At 45.1% G+C, this 26,363-nt stretch overlaps 1 protein-coding gene and 1 pseudogene across 3 annotated transcripts; one reads left to right on the top strand and one right to left on the bottom strand.

Annotated features, from left to right (window-relative positions):
* Positions 1-1,216: 1,216 nt before the first annotated feature.
* ZNF621 (zinc finger protein 621) lies at positions 1,217-14,897 on the top strand. Of its 3 annotated transcripts, none has more exons than XM_028107101.2 (5): positions 1,217-1,292; positions 1,980-2,065; positions 10,451-10,577; positions 11,368-11,472; positions 13,107-14,897. In XM_028107101.2, exons 2-5 carry the CDS (start codon positions 2,042-2,044, stop codon positions 14,165-14,167), a joined length of 1,317 nt encoding a protein of 438 aa, XP_027962902.1. In that variant the 5' UTR covers positions 1,217-1,292; positions 1,980-2,041; the 3' UTR covers positions 14,168-14,897. The 3 variants fall into 3 exon arrangements, with proteins under 3 accessions (XP_027962902.1, XP_027962901.1, XP_027962900.1); XM_028107100.2 differs by having other exon boundaries at positions 1,232-1,684; XM_028107099.2 differs by having other exon boundaries at positions 1,232-1,838.
* Positions 14,898-17,882: 2,985 nt separating this feature from the next.
* On the bottom strand, positions 17,883-18,380 carry LOC114212336 (small ribosomal subunit protein uS10 pseudogene; annotated as a pseudogene).
* Positions 18,381-26,363: the final 7,983 nt, after the last annotated feature.

The following is a 26,363-nucleotide window of genomic DNA, read 5'->3' as shown; positions in this document are numbered from 1 at the left end:
TCTCAGGTAACAGACAACCAAATGGGTTTGGTAACAAAAGGAGTAGAAACTTTTGTGATAGAGCCATACATCCAGATAGCAAGGATCATTCTATCTTATAGCAGTGGGAGGTCAATTCCCCTCCATAGCACTGAAGTTCTTGGTGAGTAGGAGGCGTAAAGTCCGTTCACGTTGGCAACCACACCGGCCCGCCGTGGTCACTGGAACACGGGGACCCAGTGATTTCCAAAGTCTTGGTCGCTATATTGAGGGCACTGATTGGCTGACTTTCGGAGTGTTTACCACTAATTGGCTCATGTTCAGAAGCTTGGGCTGCCATTGATTTGCTAACTTTCAGAAGCAAATTGGGACCACCCAAGTGAGACTGTCACTCTATTGGCTAATTTGCAGAACATGTGTACTGACCCAAAGTTGTGCAAATTAACGGCAATTAGTTGAATATGAAAAACAGGTAACTTTAATCTGTTAATCTGTTTTAACTTCACACAGCCAAACCTGCAGGAGAGACTGTTAAGGGATTATCCAGATCTTTATTTATGGAAGGTATGATTTTTTTTTTTAGCCAATTATTTCAGTGCCAGTTATCGGGTGGAAAAATAGCTCTAAACTACAGATTTGTTGGTAAATTTATTGGGAAAAGCTAAACAGGACATTTAAGTCAATACAGAACAAAATCATCTGACATAGGACATGTTCTGTATATACAGGATGCCTGGCAACTTTAGTCACCATTATTTTGGTAGCTAAATGAGTCTGTCCTAAAAGGACCCACACGTGCATGTTCTAGTAAGGGAGAGGGCTTTACACGGGTGGATGGAAACAGTTTTCCTAAGGGCGGCCTAGCTTGGGGGACCCAAGCAGTGTCGGCTTGGGTGCTTGGGTCTCTAAGAGGTGAAACACCGGGAGCCATTCTCCCCACAGCAGCGCAGGCCGGGTGACGCTCGGAATAAAGGCGGCCGACCGCTGACGGGCTTTCGATTAACCCGGGCCCCACCTGGGTCCGGACCGGGCACCAGAGCCGCAGCGTGCCTGACCCCTAGAGGCTGCAGCGGCGGCCGCGGGAGAGGCACCAGCCAATGAGCAGGCCGGCAGCGGCCCGCCGCGGCCCCGCCTCTTCCGCGCGGCCGGCCGGGTCACGTGGTCCGGGCCGCGGGGACCACAGAGACGGGCTGCCTCCGCGCGGCCTAGAGGGGCGCTGGGCGCTTGCGCTCGCTTCCGCATCGGCTTGCCTCTACCAGCTTTCCGGTGTTCGGAGAGGGAGAGCGTGGGTTCCAGCGAGGTCTACGTGCAAGGTCCGCCCGGCATCGGCTTCCTCGTTTTACCTAGCGGCTCGTCAGCGCCCCCCACCCCTGAACTCGGGCCCAGTGTCGGCTCATCCCCCCTCCCTGACTCGGAGCTCGGGCGCCTGGGCCTCGCAGAGGCCGCCCGAGGTGGCCGCGCGGCCTTCTAGAGCCCTGGCCCAGCCCCCTGCCCACCGAGGCGTGATCCTCTTTTCTGTCCTAAAGAACTTGGCCCAACAGCTTCCCGCGTCCATTACTGACGTTTCTGTTTAGGGGGTGGAGATCCCGGTCGGGTCTCCGGTCAGCATCACCCACTGGAACACTGAGTAACTGTTAATCCGCATCTTGCCATCTCTGTCCCTCCTTTCCACTGGCCCCGTTTTTGGGTCAACGTCATGGTTCCTGTAAGTGCGCTTTTAGGTTTGTTCAGACCCAACACTAGGGACAGGATTTGTCTTACATCCCTCCGTCCACTGCGTGTGAATGGGTTCAGGAACACTCTTGGACTGAGCAGGAAGATGAGGATTGTCCTGAGGACCAGGCAGAGCAGTTCATGAGGTTGTTGGGGGCCATCAGCCGGGTGGGGGAGGGGTCTGAGAGAGTCTCCTGCCAGTGCTGGAAATGAGACTGGGAAGGCTATAGGCGGCTGTGGGTGTTGTAGGACAGGGTGCAAAGCACTCATCGCTCTTCTTCTCTTAGCTCCTAAGGTTGTTGCTTTTCCAAATCAAGAAGACAGTGCACGAAGCCAGGGGACATCAGCCATGCTCCAAACATCTTGGCCTCAGGTGAGCTGAGCTTCCTTTCAGTCTTTTAAAATTAAGTTAGCTATCAGGTAATTAGGAAAGGACCAAGAAGGCCTGATTTGGCCACGCTCTGTTTTCCCCCTTAAGTTTATCTCCACAGGTATGGCTGTAAATAGTGGTGGAGGAGATAAGAGTTGTGTGTATGAGAGTGATGAGTGTGGATGTGTAGGCTTAAGTGGGAAAAGAGGCACCCAAGCTAAGAAATTCTCTCAGAATGTGGAAAATCCAGATCATGTTCTGCAAATAAAAGTTGCCTACTGAGATCAGAGAAATTCTGTGTTGAAGAAATTGTTCCACAAATTGTAGAGGTATCCCAGGGAGACCTTTTCTCATGGAAGGTACCTGCTAGCAAAGTGGATAGTCCATAAACAAACTAGTAAGTTAATTACATGTTGCTAAAGTGCAGTGCTTCTTCAAAGTGTGGTCCCTACATGGGCAGCATCCATATCCCTGGGAGGTCATTAGAATTGCAAATTCTTGGGCCCCACCCTAGACCCAGAATCAGGGAGGACTGTGAGTGGGGCCAGGAATCACTTGTAACAAGCTCTTCACGTGACTTTTTTTTTTTTAAGATATGATTTATTTGAGAAAGAGCATTAACAGAGGGAGGGGCAGAGGGAGAAGCAGAACCTCGCCCCCCCCCCCCCCCACTGAGCAGGGAGCCTGCTGTGGGGCTCGATCCCAGGAGCCTGGGACCATGACCTGAACCAGAAAGCAGATGCCTGACTGAGCCACCCAGGCGCCCCTCTTCAGGTGATTCTTATGCCCATACCTTTTCAAATCTGAGAAGGCTTGAAGAAGCTCCCTCTCAAGGTGGTGGTCAGGGAAGCCCTCGTGGAGGTAGTAACATGGGGGTTGAGATCCCAAGAATGAGCTAGAAACAGTTTTGGGAAGCACTGAAGAGAGAGCTGACGAAGAGCTTTCCAGAGAGAAGGATGGCAAATGCAAAGGCTCTATATCTGGGAGAAACCTGGTGTACTCTAGAAACAGGGAGAGGTCAAAGAAAATAGTTTACTGTGAGGTGGGAGAAGTAGGCACATGTCTTGTAGGACACTGTAAAGACTGATTTCTATTCTGAGTTCAGTGGGAAGGAGCTGAAGGATTATTAAGCAGGGTAGGTGACATGGTTGGTCATATGTATTAAAAAGATTTTCCAGCAGACTTTGGGTGTCTCAGTCGGTAGGGCATGTGACTCTTGATCTCAGCATTGTGAGCTCAAGCCCCGTGGCCCCAAGTTGGGTGTACAGATTACTTAAAAAAAAAAAAAAGATTTTTCCAGCCCAGTGGTGAGTTGGTTGTAGAAGGGTATGAGTCAGTTAGAAGCATATTGTAGTCCAGATAAGAGATAAATATTGTCCTTTTTAAAAAAATAGGCTTTATTTTCCGAGAAGTTGTGGGTTCATAATAGAGTGGAATAGAAAGCACAGAGAGTTTCCATACACACCCTGCCCCCTGCCTCCATACATGCATAGCCTATTATCTTTTTATTTTTTTAATTTTTGTTTATTTATTAAGTAAACTCTACCCCCAACATGGGGCTCAAGCTCATGAACCTGAGATCACATGCTCTAAGGAATGAGCCAGCCAGGCACCCCTAAAATTTTTTTTTTTGAGTGTAGTTGACAGACAATGTTACATTAGTTGGAGTGTAACCTAGTGATTTGGTAAGTTTATACATTATGCTACTCTTGCCACAAGCATGGTTACCATCTTTCACCCTGTAACACTGTTACAATGTCGTTCACTATATTCCTTATGCTGTACCTTTTATTTCTATGATTTATTCATTCCATAACTGGAAGCCTGTGTTTCCCTCTCCCCTTCACCCGTTTTGCCTATCCTCCCCACTCCCTGTAACCATCAGTTCTCTGTATTTACCAATCTGATTCTGCTTTTTGTTTGTTCATTTTTCTTTTTTAGATTCCACATATGAATGAAATTATATGCTGTTGTCTTTCTTAGTCTGACTTATTTCATTAGCATTAATACCCTCTAGGTCCATCCATGTTGTTGCAAATAACAATCTCTGGGCTCCTGGGTGGCTCAGGCAGTTAAACGTCTGCTTCCAGCTCAGGTCATGATCTCAGGGTCCTGGGATCGAGCCCCTGCTCAGCGAGGAGTCTGCTTCTCCCCCCTCCCTCTGCTGCTCCCGCCTCCCTCTGCTGCTCCCGCCTCCCTCTGCTGCTCCCCCCTGCCTGTGCTCTCTCGCTCTCTCTGTCAAAGAAATAAAAATCTTAAAAAAAGAAAAAACAGAAAAACAACAACACAAGAAACAAGTGTTGGGGAGGATCGGGAGAAAGGGGAATGCTCTTGCACTGTTGGTGGGAATGCGAACTGGTGCCCCTCCCCCCGCTCGTGCTTGGTCGCTCGCTCTCTCTCACTCTCTCTCAAATAAATAAATAAAATCTTAAAAAAAACCCAACCAAACAAAAACCAATGACACAGTCTCATCCTTTTTATGGCTGCAGAATATTTCAGTGTGTGTGTGTATATCACATCTTCCTTATCCATTTGTCTATTGATGGACACTTAGATTGAATCCATATCTTGGCTATTTAAATAATGCTGCATTACACATAGGGACACATGTATCTTTTTGAATTAGTGTAATTCCACTACCCAGTAGTGGAATTATTGGATCACATGGTATTCTGTTTTTAACTTTTTGAGGAACCTCCATACTGTTTTCCACAGCGGCTGTACCGCTGTGCCTTCCCACCAGTAGTGTGCATGTGTTCCCTTTTCTCCGCATCCTCACCCACACTTGTTATGGTCTTTTTGATTTTAGCCATTCTGGCAGGTGTGAGGTGATACCTCATTGTGGTTTTGATTTGCATTTCCCTGATGATGAGTGATGTTGGGCATCCTTTCTCATGTGTCTGTTGGCCATCTGTAGGTCTTTGGAGAAATACCTATTCAAGTCCTCTGCCCATTTTTTAATCAGATTTTTTTCTTTGTTTTTTTGGTCTAGAGTTGTAGAAGTTCTTACATTTTATATATTTTTGGATATTAACTCCTTATTGGATATATTATTTGTAAATATCTTCTCCCATTCAATAGGTTGTCTTTTTGTTTTGTTGATGGTTTCCTTTGCTGTGCAAAAGCTTTTTACTTTGGTATAGTCCCAGTAGTTTATTTTTGCTTTTGTTTCCCTTGCCTTAGAGGACACATCTAGAAAAATGTTGCTATGGCTGATGTCAGAGAAATTACTGTCTGTGTTCTCTCTAAGGATTTTTATGGTTTCAGGTCTCACTTTTAGGTCTTTAATCCATTTGGGGTTTATTATTGTATATGGTGTAAGAAAGTGGTTCAGTTTCAATCTTTTGCACGTAGCTGTCCAGTTTTCTCAGGACCATTTATTGAAGAGACTGTCTTTTCCCCATTGTATATTCTTGCCTCCTTTGCTACAGATTAATTGACCATATAAGTGTGGATTTATTTCTGGACTCTCTTTCTTATTCCATTGATCTGTGTATCTATTTTGTGCCAGTACCATACTGTTTTGATTACTACAACTTAGTAGTGTATCTTGAAATCTGGAATTGTGATACCTCCAGCTTTGTTTTTCTTTCTCAAGATTGCTTTGGCTATTCTTAGCCTTCCCCATAATCAACATCCCCCACCAGAGTGGTACTTTTGTTACAGTTGATGAACCTACACTGACACGTCATAATCACCCCAAGTCCGTAGTTTACATTAGGGTTCATTCTTGCTGGTGAACATTCTGTGGGTTACAAATATATAATGACATGTATCCATCATTATAGAATCATACAGAGTATTATTATAGTATCATACAGGGTATTTTCATGGTCCTAAAAATCCTCTGTGCTGTACCTATTCATCTGTAGCTCCTTGGCAACCATTTTTTTTTTTTTTTTTGCTGTCTTCAAAGTTTTGTTACGTAGTTGGAATTGTACAATATGTAGCCTTTTCAGATTGGTTTCTTTCACTTGGTTATATGCATTTAAGTTTCCTCTATGACTTCTCATAGCTTTATAGCATAATTCTTTTTAGCGGTGAATAACATACCATAGTCTGAATGTACCACAGTTTATCCATTCAGCTCTATTGAAGGACATCTTGCTTGCTTCCAAGTTTTGGCAGTTATGAATAAAGCTGTTATAAACATCTGTGTGCAGGTTTTTATATGGATATAAGTTTTCAACTTATTTGGGAAGATCCCAAAGAGCATGGTTGCTGGATCATATGGTAAGAGTATGTTTAGTTTTGTAAGAAACTACCAAACTGCCTTCCAGAGTGGCTGCACCATTTTGCATTCCTGTCCGCAACAAATGAGATTTCCTGTTGCTTCACATCCTCAGTAGCATTTGGTGTTTTCAGTGTTCTAGGTTTTGGCCATTCTAGTGGTATCTCAGTGTCTTAATGTATGTTTTCCTGTTGACATATGATGTAGAGCGTCTTTTCATATACCTGTGTGCCACCTGTGTATCTTCTTTGTGAGGTGTCTCTTCTTGTCTTTTGCACATGTTTTAATGGGGTTGTTTGTTACCTTTGAGATTTAAGAGTTCTTTGTGTATTTTGGTTAAGTCCTTTATCAAATAGGTCTTTTCAACTATTTTTTCCCTGTGGTGGCTTGTTTTCTCATTTTTTTAAAAAAGATTTTATTTGTCAGAGAGAGAGTGAGAGAGAGCATGTGCGTGCGCACAAGCAGGGGAAGCGGCAAGCAGAGGGAGAAGCAGACTCTCCACTGAGCAGGGAGCCTGATGCAGGACTTGATCCCAGGACCCTAGGATCATGACCTGAGCCGAAGGCAGATGCTTAACTGACTAAGCCACCCAGGTGTCCCTTCTCATTTTCTTATATCCTATTTTTTTTCTTTTAGTTTTTAAAAGGAAGATATATTTGACAAGTTTCACTTAGTGCAATACACCTAAAAGGAAATCACAATACAATGAAAGATTTAAATCAAGGCCTCAGAATTTCATACAAACACCCAAGACCAAAATCCTAAAGTATCTCAAATTTTCTCCGTTAATTTAATTTAATTTTATTCTTTTTTTAAAAGATTTTTATTTATTTGAGAGAGAGTGGGAGCAAGAGAGATCACAGAGGGAGAGGGAGAAGCCGACTCACCACTGAGCCAGGAGCCTGACGCGGGGCTCGATCCCAGGACCCTGGGATCATGACCTGAGCCGAAGGCAGACGCTTAACCGACTTGAGCCACCCAGGCACCCCTGAAGTATTGGCCTTTCAATGTAGGGATTAATTCCTGCTCATCTTTTCTTTCAAAACTTCTTTTCTTCAAAACATTTTGGGTAGTCTTCCACACTTACTTTTCGGTTGACACTGTTGTTGTTGCTGTTATTATTTATTTATTTATTTTTAATATTTTATTTATTTATTTGTCAGAGAGAGAGAGCACAAGCAGGGGGAGCCACAGGCAGAGGGAGAGGGAGTAGCGGGCTCCTCGCTGAGCAGGGAGCCCGATGCGGGGCTCGATCGCAGGACCCTGGGATCATGACCTGAGCCGAAGGCAGACGCTTAACGACTGAGCCACCCAGGTGCCCCTTGCTGGTGTTTTCTGGCCCTCTTCATAAGTTAAAAAAAATTATTTATGGTCAAATCATTTCTGAGATTCATTTAGCAAATTTATATTAAGCAGCTAGTATCTGCCAGGCACTGGACTGTGTGTTAGTGAACCGGTTATGAACAAAACAGAGTCCTTGCCTCTGTGTTCTTTTGGAGGGAGATTGATAATGAACAGTCTGATTTGTTGGATGATGAGAAAGGCTGTGGAGAAAAATAAGGTGAGGTACATGGGGACCGTCCATGGGAGAAAAAAAGGTATATCCACAACCCAACTACCTTAAAGCAGTAAGTTTTCCTTTTTCCAGACTCTGGAACCCTGGGGATATTTGGTGGCAGGTGGGAGGGACAGTGGGGGAGGAAGACATTGGTGGCCGCAGGCTGGGAGGAGGAGGAGGAGGGGTGTGTGAGAGCAGCCCTGGAGAAGTGAGGAAGTGAGGTCTGACTTGCTCTACGTGGAGGTGAACTTTAGTTCACCTGTGGTCCTGTGGTTGGTGTCCTCAGAGGCCTTACCACCTTGTGGTTCTGTCTAGTGTTGGGATTTTTTTTTGGCTCAGATTATTTTGGGGGCCCTTTGGACCTTGTCATTGCCCAGTTTAAAGGCCACTTCTTGCTTTGAGGAGTGTCCACATTTGTTCTTTTTCTTTCAGTGTCTCCTTTTGAACTGGGTTCCTTAATTGTTGTTTTAAAAGGACACCCTCTGGGCGCCTGGGTGGCTCAGTCAGTTAAGTGTCTGGTTTCGACTCAGATCATGATCTTGGTTTTGGCTCAGGTCATGATCTCAGGGTCATGAGATCGAGCCCCTCATCGGGCGCCACAGTGAGCGTGGAGCCTGCTTAGGATTCTCTCTCTCTCTCTCTCTCTCTCTCTGTCCTCCCCCTCCAGCTCCAACCCCCACTCACGCTCTTGCTCTCTCTCCCTAAAAAAATAAAAGGGCACCCTCATAAGGACCTGAGTGTAGAGAGGCCATGAACAGTGTGCCAGCATTTATCCTTGGGATATATTTCTTCCAGGCTTCCTCCAAGAGCAGTTACAATAGCCTTCCTTTCTCCCCGGCCCCGGTGCTGCCCCCAGTGCAAGGCCGCTACCCAGAGAGACGGGGGCTTAGCTGAGCCCCTCTTGGTAGGTGTTTTCACTTTTGGTGACTGGAAGAACAAGGCTGCTTTATAGGGTACTGAATGTCTCCTAGGATGTGGACTTGGGGGGAGGCGGCACAAGAAGGTGAGAAGGCACAGAAGTCATGAAACCTCCCATGTGAGAATCTAGTCTCTGTGGTCTGTGCCACCCCACTGTAGAAGCAGAGAAAGTAGCCAGTGGACACCATTAGGGATTGCTCTTGGGCCTCATGGAAGGTTCAGAGGCTCTGGCTCCTGGGGTGGTATTGAGGTTTTGAAAGAGCTGACCCCTCAGTCCACACTCGGGGAGGGAGTCCCTGTGGCTTGGAGGGAACATGGTAAAGACAGATTGACAGGTGCTGTTGGGAGTTAGGAGTTTGAGAAACTGTTCTTCAAAGATGGGACAGCACCAGGTAATGATGAGGATCAGGGGCAAGCCATGTTTTAGGGGAAGCTCGTGAGCCCGGTATGGGAGGCAGCTTGGTGTGTGGGAAGAGCCCAGGTCTGCTGTTTGATGGATCTGGATCTGATGGAGCCCAGCGCAACCAGTTCCTGTCTGTGTGGTCTTGGGCAAAGTAATTAATCTTTCTAAACCTTAGTTTCATCATGTGAAAATGGGAGTAATAATTCCTACTTCATATGTATGTTTTAAGATTAAAGGACATACAGGGGCGCCTGGGTGGCTCAGTCAGTTAAGCGTCTGACTCCTGATTTTAACTCAGGTCATGATCTCAGGGTCCTGTGCTTAGTAGGGAGTCAGCTTGAGATTCTCTCTCTCTGCCTCTGCCCCTCCTGCTTGTGTGTGCTTGTGTGCTCTCTGTCGAATGAATGAATGAATGAATGAATGAATGGATCTTTAAAGAAAAGATTAAATGAAATATATGTCCTAAAGGTACCCCCCTAAGAACTTGGTGCCTAGGGTCTTAATTAACAAGTATGAATTCCCTTCATCCTTGTGAACGTGGATGGCTCCAGGGGGAGGCAGAGAGGGGCCTATCTTGGCAGGTGGGATGGAGCTTAAGACTAGGGGATGGATCTGTGTCCAGAGACAGGAAATCCCAAGTTTTCTTTGAAGATGGGTGGTTCAGAGAAAAGGCCAGAACAGGCAGACTGCAGGTTTCCTTCAAGAGAGCTTTCTGATAAGGTAAGAAGGTATAAAAAGAAATTTGCAGAATGCTGGAAATATCTTTAAGGAGTGGCTTGTCTGCACTAGTGGAAGTGTTGGGGAAGACCAAGGAGATGCAGGGTGCAGGGAACAAACGGGGAGTGCATGTGTACTCTGGGTGGGTGGAGACAGGGTGAGTGGCGGCAGCCTGCAGTGGCTGGTGTATAGAAAACAGTGGCTGGTGTATAGAAAACAGGTGCCCCCCACAAGAGGGCAGGAGGTGTGCTGGAGAGACAGAGTCAGGAACATGGGGGTTGATGTAGTGACCAGGCAGAGAGCCCCAGCTGCCATGCTGTGAGATGGGGATGACAGTTTGGGGCCTCAGAGCCATGCAGATGGGAGAGTGTTGGGGTTCTCCATTTGGAAGTGGGAACATTCGCTGAGGGCTTGCCCCTTTGGGTGCTGGGTGCTCTTCTCACTAGAGCAAACCTTCCAAGAGGCTCAGAGTTGCAGACCCTGGCAGGTCCGCCTCTTCCCTGCAGCTCAGGCCTCTCCTCTGCCCTCACACAGGGCTTGAGCAGGAACCTGTTGTTTCAGGAGCCAGTGACCTTTGAGGACGTGGCCGTGTACTTCACCCAGAATCAATGGGCCAGCCTGGACCCCATGCAGAGGGCCCTGTACCGGGAGGTGATGCTGGAGAATTATGCGAGTGTGGCTTCCCTGGGTAAGGACTCTCTCCGTGGTCCGTTGTCATAGTTTGACATCTTCCTCAGATGTTTTAGGGCTTCTAGAAGTCCTTGGATTTGATGACTTCAGAGATTAGTTCTGCAGTCCTCAGCCTCTGGAGATGCTGGGTGAGGAAACAAATCCCTGGTTCCCTCTGGTTTTGAAATCAGACTTCCCTACATCCCGGAAGAGCCTGGTTCTGGGCCCTGGGGGGGAGGATGCTTCCCTGTGCCCTAGGTGAGCCCTTTGTTCCTCCATGCTGCCAGTGTTCTGGAGATGTTGTTCTCCCCCCATGGGAATCAGTGCCTATGTTCTTCCTGAGGGCATCTCTTCCTTTAGGTCAGGGCGAGATTGCAGTTTCTTCCTGAGGAGAGTGGCTATCTCCTTGGCCTTGCCTTGGAGCATAGTTTGGAGCTCTTCCTCAGCACCCCCCCTTTTTTTCAAAGATTTTTATTTATTATTTGACAGAGAGAGAGTGAGCACAAGTAGGCAGAGTGGCAGGCAGAGGGAGAGGAAGAAGCAGGCTCTCCGCTGAGCAGGGAGCCAGACGTGGGGCTCGATCCCAGGACCCTGGGATCACGACCTGAGCTGAAGGCAGCCGCTTAACCTACTGAGCCACCCAGGCACCCCCTCAGCACCCCTTGGTAGCTCAGCTGGTCTCCTGGGCATTTCATCTCATCCCTCCCTCCCTCCCCCTGTTAGCCTGTTGTGAGGTGGGCCGAGCAAGATCTCAGGAAAGCTCTGGAAGTCTTCCCTCAACTTGTTTTTCCTTTTTCTTGCTGGAGTAGCGTTTCCATTCCCCAAACCTGATCTGGTCTCCCAGCTGGAGAGAGGGGAAGCGCCATGGAGCCCGGATCCCTGGGAAGCAGAGGTTTTGAAAGGCACCTGTCCAGGTGAGTAAGAGAACATAGTGGTTTCTGATTTTGCCTTCCCAATTTCTTAGAAATGTTTCTCCCGCAGCAGGGAAGCCGTGGCTCCCTGTCGTTTATAAGGCAGTACTCAGTGCACTCTGTGACCTCCGCCCAGTTCCAGCCCTGAGCCTGGGAAGACCAGTCCCCAGGAGTGTGTGGCTACTCACCTCCCGCAGAGAGGCTGTGACCCAGTGCTCTTAAACCACTTCTTTTCTCACTTACCAGTGGAAATACTTAATTTTAAGCCAATTTTATGCAAAGAAATGGGTTTCAGCCATACTTTGAGGAAAGTATGATTCTATAGGTCAGACTAATTTATTTGTGTCACAGCTATGAATTTTGTTTCTAGGCCTTCAACAATGAAATAAATGCCTTTAATTTGCCTTTTTAGTGTTTAAGTTACCTAAAAGTTCTATATGCCAGAATCTTTAGGTCTGCATTATATTTGTCTTATATATAGCTATAGAGGGAGAGGCAGGGACTGTTTCTCCACCACTGCACCCAACACACAAACACACACACACACACACACACACACACACACACACACACGTGCATACATGAACACACATGTGCACACACAGCCAACACACACAGCCTAAAATTTCCCTGAGACTGCTCACCATTCCTGGGAGCTCTTGATTACTTGGGTTTTCTTTCTTTTGGAAGAAATTTTCTGTATATGCTGTGATTTTGTAAATCGCAGTTCTTTTATCAGAGCTATGCCTGTGGCCTACAGCTCTCCAGTTCAATTTGAGTTCCAGCTGACTTTCTGGAAGAATCTTTTATCCCAGAAGATTATGTGGAATATTTATTTATTTGCTTTAAGATTTATTTATTTTAGAGAGAGAGAATGAGGAGGAGAGGGAGGGAGAATCCTCAAGTGGACTTCATGCTGAGCACGGAGCCCAATGCGGGGCTTGATCCCACAACCCGGAGATCAGGCCTGAGTGGAAATCGAGAGTCAGACACTTAACTGACTGTGCCACCCGGGTGCCCCAATGTGGAATATTTAAAAATAGACTCATTGGGCCATTATTTAGAATTTAGGATGGTTTCCTGGCTTGCAGGTGGGGACGTTGAAATGCAGTGTTCTTGAGTTTGGATTGCAGCCCACTAGACCCCTGCTGGTGCGAGAGCTCTGCCCATCTCTTCTCCCCAGGAGTGTGGATTTCCTTCCCTTTTTGGGGTCTCTCTCTCTCTCTCTCTCTTTTTCTCTCTCAAAAATTTTCCATTTCTTGCTGATCCTCTTATCTCTCCCATTCTGGTTTCTCCTGTCCCCCCTCCTGTCTTCTTTCCTTTCCATTCTGGAAGGTCTCATTGTGCTCCTTTCATCTGCCTTAGTCTGCTTCCCAGCCTTCCTCATAGGAGGCACTTCCTCCTATTTCCAGTGTCATCCTCCCTCCAGTTAGTAGATTATCATTTATCTTTTTCTCTCATGGATGACATACGAGATGTCATATGTATGGATGGAGTATGATCCATCTGTCTGGATGCCTGTAGCCACTTCATGAGTACATTTTTCAAAATCATATTCTACAAGAGAAAACAGGAGCCCTGGATCCTGTTCCCTTCCCAGCTCAGTAACTCAGAACACTTATGGTTTCTTTGGGCAGGTGGTGAGTTCTGGATCAAGGAGGAGGAGCCAGCTGTAAAGCAGGAAACCTCTGAGGAGGCAGAATTGCCCAGAATGCCAGGAGGAGGACTTCTCAGAAACGTTTCCCAGCACTTTGACTTTAAAAGCAAGGCGACATGGCAGACTTTCAGTCTGAATCCGAATCTGATACTTCGGGGTGGGATGAAGTTCTACGAATGTAAAGAGTGTGGGAAAATCTTCAGGTATAATTCAAAGCTACTTCGGCACCAGATGAGTCATACTGGGGAAAAGCCCTTCAAGTGTAAGGAATGTGGCAAAGCTTTTAAGTCCAGCTATGACTGTATCGTACACGAGAAGAATCACATCGGAGAAGGGCCCTATGAATGTAAGGAGTGTGGCAAAGGTTTGAGTTCCAACACGGCTTTGACTCAGCATCAGAGGATCCACACTGGGGAGAAACCGTACGAATGTAAGGAGTGTGGGAAGGCCTTCCGAAGAAGCGCAGCCTATCTGCAGCATCAGAGATTGCACACCGGAGAGAAGCTCTATAAGTGCAAGGAATGCTGGAAGGCTTTTGGGTGTCGGTCACTTTTTATCGTCCATCAGAGGGTTCATACGGGGGAGAAGCCCTACCAGTGTGAGGAATGCGGCAAGGCCTTCACTCAGAAGATAGCCTCCATCCAGCATCAGAGAGTGCACACCGGCGAGAAGCCCTATGAGTGCAAGGTGTGTGGCAAAGCCTTCAAGTGGTATGGCAGTTTTGTTCAGCACCAGAAGTTGCACCCTTTGGAGAAGAAACACACCAAGGTTCTTGGGCCATCCCTGATGAGTCCCCCGTGTGCCCCTCCAGCCTTATCTGCCGTTCCTGTCCAGGGCCTGTGCTCTGCTCCCGCCGTGGCCGCACCTTCACTGACCTTTCCACATGCTGTGCTCATTCCTACCTCTGGGCCCTTGTTCGTGCTACTGCCTGCACCTGGAATGCCTTCTTCACCTGTCCAAATAGTGCGTGTCTTCCAGGGCCTTCCTCCCACTGTGAAGCCGTCTCCAGTTATGCTGGTCCCTTCCCCTCATGCCTCATGAGCTTTATTTCAGCACTCTATCGGCTTTTAGGCCCAGCAGATCTTCAGCTTCACTTGAGTTTCATTTGTATGTTTTTTTTTTTTTTAACTTTACACGCATTACTACTGTTTCAGCATAAACTCCATTGTAATCTATCTTATATTGAAAGACTGTTTATGTATTTTCTTCCAGGGAGAAAGTGAAACTACCTGACCTTAGCACTGGTCTCTTTCAGGCTTGAACAGTAATGGCTGTATGTGTACTGTGGGGGTGCGGGTGTTAGAAGGGCTGGCAGGACACTTGGTTGTCTTCGAGTGTCTGGGAGAGAGAGGCTTCCCCTGCGCTGGGCCATTGTGGTTAGAGCCAAGCGGCTTGGGGGAGGCAGAAGAGGCGCATAGGAACTGGGGTGAGGGTTGGGGGGGGGCGCTGGAATCCACTTCCAGCAGCAGACTCAGAAATTAATGCAGCTTGTTCAGTGGGCTAAGGTGGTCCATCAAAGCAATCGAAGTCATGTTGCCCTTGGCATGGATCATTGAGGATCTCCTATGTCTATGCAAAAGATCATGTGAGATAACCAGTGAAAAACTAATGTATGCAGTGATCACAATCATTTATGTGATTGATAGCAATCGTGTTTTTAAACACAGTGTGTTTTTTTTTTTTTCTTTAGTTTTGCTCTTGATATCTAGTTGTTTCTTTTTAACTTTGGTTTCCTAAGTAAATACACACCAAAGTAGTCATCTTTCTTCCATGTGTTGTGTACATTTTTCTCCTTGGGCATTCTGGTTTTCTGTTTGCAAGCATTGGCTTCTACATTTTATGTTCTCCAGATAGCATGAATTGTAAATATGAATTTGGTGAATTATGAAAGAAATAGCATCTGTGTAAAGCCAACATGGGGGAAATCTGAATAAGTCTCTAAAATTATTTTTTAGGAGTAGAGGGAGCTGTGTGGTGGGTCAGTGGCTAAATTTCTGTGATAGGTCAGTGAAGTGGAATTTTGGATTGCTCTTAGTTTTGACCTTGGTGGGGATCTTTTACAGCTGTGCAAAGGACCACGTGAAGCAATTTCTGGAAAAAGAATCTGAGTCCTGCATTATCGGCATTAATATAAAGTAACTCCTTAAACATTGATGAAAGGGACCGTACATTTTATTCTTCTAAGTTGCTTTTGCTACCCAGGTGTTTCTGCACATCAATTCACAGAAAAACCTTTAAATTAATGGTACTTATACTTTCCTGTGTGTCTGAATAACCTGGTCTGAAAAGAGTAATTTTCTGGCCTAACTCCCAGAACTCCTGATTTTGGATATCTGTGGTGATGGCTAGACATACACTGAGAGAGAAACTCTGAGCACAAAGTGGCTGTGGGCTGTTGGAGGTGTGTGTTGATACAGGGTTTGGGAGGGACTGTCTTCCTGCACAGTGGATCTTCAAGACAGAGACCTCTAAAAGCAGTGTGGGTGGCATTGGTTTAGAAGAGATAAAAGCAATTAAAACATGGCTGGTAGGGAACGAAAGAAAGGGGCAAAGAGGTCTGAGGTGGCTATGAGGCGTTCTAGAGGTCTCCACTGCCAGAGGTTTGTGGGGCCTGACATTGGCTACCTTTTGCTATTTTCTTGTTGGGTGAAATAATGAAGAAATATTTTCGTATTAGAAAGTTAGTTCTCCAGGGAGCTCTTGGGCTAAAGCAAGCACAAATTGCCTGCTATGGATGATCGGGAACTGAACAACAGTAAGAACAGGATGTAGCAGGGGGATGTGGCAAACGGCAGTACTCAGAGCAGTATTGACGGGCTTGGATGCATCCTTCACAAAACGAGTTTGAAGCTTTGCAGTTCAGAGAGCTGGGGATGGTGTCTGGTGGTGGGAAACAAATTAAGCACAAACTAAAGAAAACAGACCAAAAAATCCAAAACACAGTTGGCAAAAATAAGATACGCAGCAGAGTTTTTGGTGAAAATGGTGGTTAAACATGTTAGCATTCGTGCCCTCCTGAAACCCCACTAAAATAGCAAAAGATTAAAAATTAAACACCCGCTGACAAGGACGATGAAAATATGATGTGAAGAGCTTGGAAGCTGGAAGGCGGGTGAAGAGTTATAACTTTGAACAGCCACCAGGGGAAGCTAAGCAGCCATCCTATGTGGCAGATTCCGCACAGAGGCTTAGGAGTTGAAGATTTAGGTTTCTGTGGAAGTAGAGGATGCTGGTGGAGCTAAACATAGAATTTACAAAGCCTTTACGAAGCACTTAGATTCTCAGGTCACCTCCCCTATCCCTCTGTTCAGTGGAGCAGTAAAACAGAGGAGTTTTGGAGGTCAGGGGTACCATGCTGAATGTCAGGTCCTTCTCCCCCACCCTCTACCTTTCTGCCCCTGCTTCTATTCCAGAATGCTGCCAATTAGACTTGTGCACCTTCTCAGCTAGAAATCGGAAGAACTTTCTTTGGGAGATCGGATGAATCAAGAGAAAAGACAATGTCTTTTTTGACTCTCTGGCGATGTTCCAACTGTGCATGTAGAGCTTCTTAGCCAGCCTTTTATTTTTTAAATTAAAAAAAAAAATTTTAAAGATTTTATTTTGTGAGAGCATGCGAACGGTGGGGGGAGGGGCAGAGGAAGAAGGAGAGAGAATCCAAAGCTGACTCCCTGCTGAGCACAGAGCCCAACATGAGACTGGATAGTAGGATCTGAGCCAAAATCAAGAGTTGGATGCTCAACCGACTGAGCCACCCAGGCGCCCCTCCCTTAGCCAGCCTTTTAATGCTCCATTCTTAGATATAAACCAATAGCCAAGGATATGAAAGAGGCTGGAGCAAGGAAAAAGCCCACTTGAAAGAGACTATGGCGGGAAGAATTTATTCTGAGTTTAGAGAGAAGAGGTTCACATCTATGAAATGATAGGCTGCTCCAAACAAAGGAAAACTCAGAGAACGGGAAAAACCTCTTGAAAACTAAAAGTTGGTATCAGAAATGAGAGAGTGAGCACTGAAAAATAAAGGCAAGGGAATCCCCTAGAAAGCATGGCAAAAAGGTGAAAGTGACCAAAAGAGGTGCAGTGTAGGTGACCTAACAGGTGTTAGAGGGGAACAGAGAAGCAAATCCTAAAAGAAATGCTGCCAGGCGACTTCCTAGAATGGAAGCCTAGGGTTTCGTGCCGTCATCAGCATGTGTTAAGTACTTGGAGTAAAGTTACCCCGCTGCAGGCCTTCATGTCCCTCCTGGCAGTAATAAAGTGGGACTCCAGACCCATACCCCAACCTACCATGCTCCAACCTCAGCCTGCCCAGTTTTCTAGTCCGGAGCCTTGGGATAGTCTCTGCCTGCATCAGACGTTTACCTCGGTCACCATGAGGAGCCCTGACCTCCCAGGATAACCCCTGTCTCCTGCAAATTTAATCCTCCACATCTCTGCATTCCCCCTTTGTCTTCATCTGCTCCCTCTTCAGCTCCTGCATACCTTTCTTCCTTCTGCTCTCTGAAATGGCCAGTCCACTGGTAGCGAAGTCGCCTGTGTGCTGAACCTCTCAACATTGCCTTTACCTTTGTGCTCTAATCAGAACCTGCCAGTCCCTTGAGGATATTGCTGCCCCAGCGCCCTCTGACAGGGTGGTCCCCCTCTCACACAGGGCTGATTCCAGATCGCCTGGGTCCTCTTTGTTTCTCTTTGCCAGTTCCAGACCATTCTTTTTTTTTTTTTTTTTAACAACTGATAATTTATTAAAAAGGCTGATTTAAGCATCTGCAATGGTGACTTCAACCTCCACTCCTGGCTCAGTACTGATGGAAGTAATCTGCTTAACAATCTCAGAAGGACTGTGCAAATCAATGAGTCGCTTGTGGATCCTCATCTGAAAAGGATCCCAGGTCTTAGAACCTTCAGCGCAAGGAGTTTTTCTTGTAGTGATTCTCAGGGTCTCGGTAGGCATCCGAACTGGTCCTTTCACTTTGAGATTCTTTTCCTTTGCGCCTCTGATCAAGTCAGCACACACCTTTCCCAAAGATTTTACGTTGCGGCTGGTGAGAGTAGTTCTAATTCGGTGAATCGCCACCTCCGGTTCCACGGGTGTCTTCCCGGTGTCTTTAAAAAGCCATGGCTGCGACGCGGCTTCCTGACCGACTTGTTCCTCAGTGAGAGCGAACAGCGGTGAGTCAGAAGCAGGCGTGGGGCGTCCAAACCTCCGCTGTAGCTGCGACCGCGTCTTCCTCAAAAAGAGCCAGTTCCAGACCATTCTGCCTCTCCTCCCCTTTCCTAAAAACCACCTTTGAATCTCAGGTCATCAGGCTGTACTGCCAGGCTTCTGGGTCACACCCATTTATTTCTAGAAGCTTTTAGTTCCTGGCCTGCTTGCACTCTCTTCAACATTATTCTTGTCAGAGTTCTTGGTGATTTCAATAGCTGATCCCTCCAGTAACCTCGCCCTCTCATTTCCTTCCTGGCCCTCCATTTTATCCCAGGCTCTCCTCTGATCAGATCTTAGACCTTGCTGCTACCAAGCACCTCACCTCCTCCGTGGCCTCAGCACTTTAAATATCCTGCCCTCTTAGCTCTTTTCATTCTCTTTAGAATCCTGATATCAACTGTCCTTCACTTCCTTCGTGCCTGTCCTTTCTCCTTCGCCCGGCATGAATTCCATGCTCAACTATCATAACAGTGCCTTCACAGTCTCCCTTAACTCCCTTGTCATGTTCACTTGCCCCACCTCAGACTGAACGCAGTTCTTTGCCTTCTCCGTGACTGCACCTTCCCTACCGAAGGCGACCAGGAAAACACACTACATGCTCAGTTGTTTCACCTGAAGTTCATGACCAGTAACTGCAAGTGGGCCCCTGATGCTTCCCGACAGTCATACTACATTTCTGGGGTCCACGGCACTCCCCCACTCCCTTGGACCACTGTTCTGTAGCTTCTCTCTTCTCAATTCTGTGGTGTCTCCTTCTCAGTCCTCGGGCTCATGATCATTTCTCTCCTCTGCCGGGAGAACAGTTAGGCTCCAGAGAGCCTGGGTGACACGTGTAGAAGTCAGGTGGAGCCAAGTTGGGCCCGGGATTGCTGCGGCCACCTTGTCTTGCCCACCTGCCTTCCAGCTTGCAGTATCTGGTTTTCCACCGCCATATTCTCAATCACGTACACCAAGACACTTCCACATCCAAGGTTCACCCACTTGGCAACCCACTTCTGGTTCCTAATTCTCTGTTGGCCGGTGTTCAGTTGCTGACTGCAGATCCACCTTCACTAGTTTAAGTGCAAAGAGATTTGGTATATATTCCTAGTTAACTTGCAGAATTTCCAAGAGGGAACCAACGTAGAATGTCACATAGGCAGAAGCCAAGAAAAATAACCAACAATGACAGTACCAAATGGTTCTAGTGGAAACCCAGCAGCAGCTGGTGTCTGCTACTGGATTGTCCTCTACCCGCATTGAATAGAGGGACTGGACCACCAGGAGGTTCCTACATGTTCTGGAGAAAAAGCAAGTACCCACACAACTATTTTGGTAAGAGACCGTAGGGCACTGTGATCTTCCATCTTCTGCAAGGGTGTACCTGCCACTGAAGTCGGTTATATGTGTACATCTGCATAGCAAGGGCTTCTGGGAAATACTTTTTGGATTTTACCTGGGGGAAGTGAGATTTATAAGGTTGAGAAGTCCTAAAATGGGAAAAGGGTTTTCAAAATATTTTGGGCAGTCATAAAATATCGGATATCCATTAGAGGCACAGAAGATGATCCAAATGACCGAGGGATGCACTCTGCTCTTGAGTGGGGAAGATCAGTACCGTCAAGATTTCAACTTTTGCCAAATGAATTTATAGATTAAAAGCAATTCCAACCAAAATTGCAAAGGGGATTGTGTATGGGACCTGAAAAACTGATGCTAAAGTTTATATAGGAGAGCAAAGAACAAAGGATAGCCAAGACAATTTTGAAGAGCAAGGTGGGAGATTTTGTTCTTCCAGATATTAAATATAACGATCATTGAAAAGAACAAAACAAAGAAAACCCCTCAAAAATCTAAGTTGTAAAATAGATACACTGTAATATGATTTGCATAAATTAAAAACAAATCTCAGCCCAAAATATACTATTTAGTAATATATACATTTTATACAAAATGCAAAGTTATAGAGAAATGAAATCTACAAGCATCAGTGGCATAGGCTGGGAAAATATAAAAGATCCACCTTCATTTCTCTCTTACTATTTTTCTCATTTTGTCCCAAATGTCTGGAACCCAATCCCAAATGCTGCTCACCAGTTGTCCAACACCCTTCACTGTTGCCACCTCTTTCTTGTCTGAAAACGAGTCAGATATTTTATTTCTAAAATATCTTGAGTTAGGGACGCCTGGGTGGCTCAGTCGGTTAAGCGTCTGCCTTCGGCTCGGGTCGTGATCCCAGGGTCCCGGGACTGAGTCCCTCATCGGGTTCCTTGCTCGGCAGGGAGCCTGCTTCTCCCTCTGCCTCGGCCCTCCCCTTGCTTGTGCGTGTGCTCTCTCTCTCAAATAAATAAATGAAATCTTTAAAAAAAAAATCTTGAGTTAATAATTCTCAAAGTATGAAATGTGGTCTTTTAATCTCTCTGTAAGTAGAGCAGTACTAGTATCTTACTTCATGGCTCTCCAGAAGTTATGTAACTAAAAATCATACAATGTTAGGGGTCCCTGGGTGGCTCAGTCGGTTGAGTGTCCGACTCTTGCTTTTGGCTCAGGTCATGATCTCAAGGGTCATGAGATCATGCATCTGTCAGGGCCAGAGAAGGAACCCATGCCCCTTGGAACCCATGGATATTGCTGGAGAACATGATTCTAGTGAAACACCTGAAACTCAGCCCCACTAGGAGCATCACCCTGAGGCCAAAGCTGAAGACTGAGTCGCACCCTAATGCTAGCCCTCCACTCAGGCTCCATGCTCAGTAGGGAGTCTGCTTGAGATTCTTTTCCTCTGCCCCTCCCCCCACTCATGCTCTAGCACTCTCTCTCAAATAAATAAATCTTTAAAAATCAGGGGCACCTGGGTGGCTCAGTCGTTCAGCGGCTGCCTTCGGCTCAGGTCATGATCCCAGGGTCTTGGGATCGAGTCCCACATCGGGCTCCCTGCTTAGCGGGAAGCCTGCTTCTCCCTCTCCCACTCCCCCTGCTTGTGTTCCCTCTCTCACTGTCTTTCTCTGTCAAATAATAAAAAAAAACTAAAAAAAAAAATCGTATAATTTTAAAAGCCAGATGATTGAATGTGTAAAGAAAACATTTTTTTTAAAGATTTTATTTATTTTAGAGAGAGTGAGCATGAGCGTGCATGCAGCAGGGAGTGGCAGAGGGAGAGGGAGAGAAAGAATTTCAAGCAGACTCCCCAGTGAGCTTGGAGCCTGACTTGGGGCTCAATCTCACGACCTTGAAATCATGACCTGAGCCGAAATCAAAATTCAGATGCCTAATTGAGCCACCCAGGCGCCCCTAAAGAAAACATTTTGTTAGTTTTATTACCTGAAGCCCAATTATAAGACTGGCTCATGTCTTTCTCTTAAATAAATCAGTAATCAATGTTATAACTTTATTTCTGCTGATCTACTTGCTAATTACAGTGAATTTATGATGTTACAGGAAATTTAATTGGCCCAAAAGTTTCAGTCTACTCCTTTTTGTTACCTCTACAAGGACACCTTGGATTTCAATAATGATAGATACTTTCCTGGTTTACCACTTAATATTTAAGCACAGTATGTTGCATATGAGGCTTCCTATCTCAGGTCTGTATAAAAAGAAGCTCCAGAGATGGTAAAGGGCCTTTCTCAAGGTCCCAGTGGTTGGGGACAGAAGTGAAATATTTTGATGCCCACTTTCAGCTCTTGACATTAACTTTTGAAGGAAACATCACAAGTATAGTGCTTTTCAGTCTATCAAGTGATCGTTACAGGGCAGAGGTCTTTTTTTTTTGCCCTTGTTTTGCAGGCTATCTTAGCAGTTCAGTTCTAATTTGTTTGTTGTAAGTGACTACTAGCAGATGGCTTAATTAATTGCAGGAGCAATGTCCATTAGACTGTCAAAGTGTAAATAATGAATCTTAGCCGTAGACGCAGCAGAAATCTGAAGCCATGTTGTGCCTGTTTCTGAGAAGAGAGATTCTCTTTCTTTACAGGTGCTGTGTTCTGGGAATAGGTCAGTTTTCCTGTACTTCTCAGGTCTCTCATTTTCCATAAACAGGATGGCTAGTTGTTTCGTAAACGCTGAGGGTCTCCATCATTTGTATAAATTCTCCACTTTTAACTTCTTGATCATATAAAGCAGGTTTTTTTTTTTGTTTTACACTTTTTTTTTTTTTTTAAGTAAGCTCTGTGCCCAACATGGAGCTTGAACTCACGCCACGTGCTGTACTAATCGACTGAGCCAGCCAGGTGCCCTGCATATAAAGTATCTCTTAAAACTAAAAACATTGTTTTTCTAATTATAGGAGAAATACATACTTAGACCAAAATCTTACCTAGAAAACACCTTGTCCTGAATTTCAACACTTTTAATACTTTGGTATATACACAAACATGCACCCAATCAATCACACAATCATGCACACATGCATGCATACACAAATTATAAAATGCATATTCTATCACAGATTCCTTTTTTCAGTTAGCAAAATATCATGTGCATGTCCTAGTCAACAATTAATATTATGTGTATTAGCTGCATAATATTACATTGCCTGGATTTATATTCTTTACATAACCCGTTATTATTGAACATGTAGGATAGTTCCATTTCGAATCTCTTAAATACTGTGATGAACATCGAGTACATACGTAATTGTTACAGTCATTATTTTTTAAGTTTATTTCTGCATACTTTTTGAATAAAAATGGAGTATTTTCAATAAGGTAGGGGTCCCTTTTGTTCTTCTCTTTCCTATTTGCCTCTTCCATTATTTCTCCAGAGTTAATCCATGAATAATAAATGGCAATCCTTTGCACATTTAAAAAAGTTGATGTAGGTGCTAGTGTCCCAGGAATGCTAGAGAGAGTTATGCCGCGTACAACCACATACGTGCTTCTCTGTTAGTCTCTGTGGGTTATTAGTCTCTTACTCAGCAACTTGCCTTTTTTCTCTTAACATTCTGCTTGAGTGATACTACTAGAGGACTGTGGTTCAGCAAAATGAGGGAGTGAACCAAAAGAAATATTTAGGGGTGCCTGGGTGGCTCAGTCAGTTAAATGTCTGACCTGTGGTTTCAGCTCAGGTCATGATCTCAGGGTCATGGGATTGAGCCCCTTGTCAGGTTCCTTGCTCAGCAACAGAGTCTGCTTCAGATTCTGTCTCTCCATCTCCCTCCCCCTCTGCCTCTCCCCTCACTTGTGTGTGCTTTCTCTCTCTTTCAGATAAATAAATAAATAAATAAATAAATAAATAAATAAATAAATAAAATCTAAAAAAAATATTTAGAGTCCAGGGGATGGAGGATCCAACATTCATAGAATAGTGAAGGGCTGGGAAGACAGTCATTCATTTGTCTTAGGCACCAACCAGTTCAACTTGGAGTAGGATGATGAAAAATTGTCGGAGGCCTCTAGGAAAAAAGGAAAAAAAAAATCCTCATTCCAGGTCCATCATTATACAGTGTTAGAATGTCAAAGATAAAGAAAAGATCCTAAGGGCTTTTGGGGGTGGGAGGTGATGGGGGACATCAAGGAACTGGTATCAGGATGACATCAGATTCTCATTAGCAATATGGGATGATCCAAGATAGTGGAGTAATTCCTTTAAAATTGAGGAAAATTCTTTTCAACGTAGGATTCCATTCCTAGCCAAACTATCCATTAAAAGTAAATTAATATGGGGCACCTAGCTGGCTCAGTTGGTAGAGCACACAACTCTTGATCTTGGAGTCATGAGTTTAAGCCATTTGTTGGGTGTAGAGCTTACTTAAAAAAAAAATAAGTTAATGCAAGTAGAATGTCAGGTGCTAACTGATAAATGTACTGGTAGTGCTGAAGTTGGAAAACCATTTTACAACCATTATAATGAAGATAGGTTCAGTTAAGAATCTTCAATGGTAAGATGTAATGAGGATTAGATTATTTGTATAGTCTTAAGATGTTTAACAGTGGAAAGATTGTAAGTTGCAAGAGAAAGCACAGTAAGAGTCTAGAAATTGTACAACACCTTGACTGGATAATCAAAATTACCACAACCAGGGGTGCCTGGGTGGCTCAGTCAGTTAAGTGTCTGCTTTTGGCTCAGGTCATGATCTTGGGGTCTTGGGATTGAGCCCCGCATTGGGCTATCTGCTCAGCAGGGAGTCTGCTTCTCCCTCTCCCTCTGCCCCTCCCCCACCTCATGCGCTCTCTTGCTTTCTCTCAAATAAATAAATAAAATCTTAAAAAAAAAATACCACCACCAATGAGGGGGCCAATGGAAATCACATCCTCTGTAGGTGATAACCTAAGAAAGGCACATTACTTATGAGTATTCTAGCATGGGTTGAATATCCTGAATCTCACAAGGAAGCATGAGATAAAGCCAAAATAGAGTACATTCTATTCAAAAAGGAGTTTTACTCTTACAAAAGAGACACAAGTAAGTGGCCTTTAGGCATTGTCATATCTGGATGTGGTATTGAGAGCTCCTGCAGCCCCCATCTTCTGAGCCAGTGGGAAGTCAGACAAGGTGACAGGGCTGAACCCAGAGAGTCCCAGAAAGGTGGAGTCCTGATCACACTACACTTTATATTTTCTTTTGGAAGTATCTTTAAAGATAAAATTAACATAACATAATATAAAGTTAAAAGAAAACTACTTATTGCCATCTGAATTCTTCATCAAGACATTACTGTACATTATTCAGGTCTCTGTATGTTTGTATGATTTTTAAATATATGCATGTGTGTGTATATATGCATACACACAATTTTTTATAACTCCCAATGGAATCATACTATAGATCAGCACTTCTCAAACTCAAATGTGCTTAAGAATTATCTGGAGGACTTTTTAAATCACCTGGTGCTCATCACAAGCGCCCTCCTTCATCCTCATCACCTATTGCACCCATCCCCCCACCCACCTCCCCTCTGGGAACCAGCAGTGTGTCCTCTATAGTTCTCTATAGTTTGTTTCTTGGCTTGCCTCTCTCTCTCTCTCTTTTTTTCCCCCTTTGCTCATTTGTTTTGTTCTTAAACTCCACATATGAGTGAAATCATATGGTATTTATTTGTCTTTCTCTGACTGACTTATTTTACTTAGCATTATACTCTAGCTCCATCCATGTCATTGAAAACGGCTGGATTTCATTGTTTTTTTATGGCTGAATACTATTCCATTGTGTGTGTATGTGTGTGTGTGTGTGTGTACACATATCTTTATCTGTTCACTAATCACTGGGCAACATTTGGGCTCTTTCCATAGTATGGCTATTGTTGATAATGCTGCTATAAACATCAGGGTGCATGTATCCCTTTGAATTAGTATTTTTGTATTCTTTGGGTAAATACTTAGTAGTGGGATTACTGGATTTTAGGGTAGCTCTATTTTTAACTTTTTGAGGAACTTCCATACTGTTTTCCACAGTGACTGCACCAGTTTGCATTCCCACCAACAGTGCATGAGGTTCCTTTTGCTCCACATCCTTGCTAACACCAGCTGTGTGTGTGTGTTTTAAGATTTTATTTATTTATTTGAGAGAGAGAGAGAGAGAGAGAGAGAGAGAGAGCATGAGCAGGGGGGAGGTGGGAGGGACAGGGGGAGAAGCAGGCTCCCTGCTGAGCAGGGAGCCCGACAGGGGCTTGAACCCAGGACCCTGAGATCATGACCTGAGCTGAAGGCAGACGCTCAACTGACTGAGCCCCCAGGTGCCCGTCGCCTGCTGTTTCTTGTGTTGTTGATTTTAGCCATATTGACAGAACTGAGGTGATATCTCGTTGTAGCTTTGATTTGCATTTCCCCGATAATGAGTGATGTCGAGCATCTTTTCATGCGTCTGTTGGCCATCTGGATGTCTTCTTTGGAGAGATGTCTGTTCAGGTCTTCTGCCCATTTTTTATTTGGATTATTTGATTTTTGGGTCTGGAGGACTTCTTAAACACAGATTACTAGGTGCTGTCCTCAGAGATTGCCACATTGCAAGGATTATAGCTCAGTCTTCCCAAGTACTAGTGGATAAGTGATCTGGAGTTCTGCCACCTCAGACCCTCTGAATATGCATGACTCATGTCCCTATTCCTCCCATTTC

The sequence above is a fragment of the Eumetopias jubatus genome, unplaced genomic scaffold (genome assembly GCF_037043125.1).
Source record: "Eumetopias jubatus isolate StellerSeaLion01/CBP00866 unplaced genomic scaffold, mEumJub1_p1.0 scaffold_1, whole genome shotgun sequence".
NCBI lineage: Eukaryota > Metazoa > Chordata > Mammalia > Carnivora > Otariidae > Eumetopias > Eumetopias jubatus.
Note: the sequence above shows the minus strand (reverse complement) of the source record. Positions and strands in the feature narration are given on the sequence as shown.

Bases quoted from the DNA above. Each gene is read 5' to 3' on its own strand.
- ZNF621 (XM_028107101.2), top strand. From the start codon at position 2,042: ATGCTCCAAACATCTTGGCCTCAG. The intron at 2,066-10,450 runs GTGAGCTGAGCT...CTGTTGTTTCAG, and splicing joins TCCAAACATCTTGGCCTCAG to GAGCCAGTGACCTTTGAGGA. The intron at 11,473-13,106 runs GTGAGTAAGAGA...TTCTTTGGGCAG, and splicing joins TTTGAAAGGCACCTGTCCAG to GTGGTGAGTTCTGGATCAAG.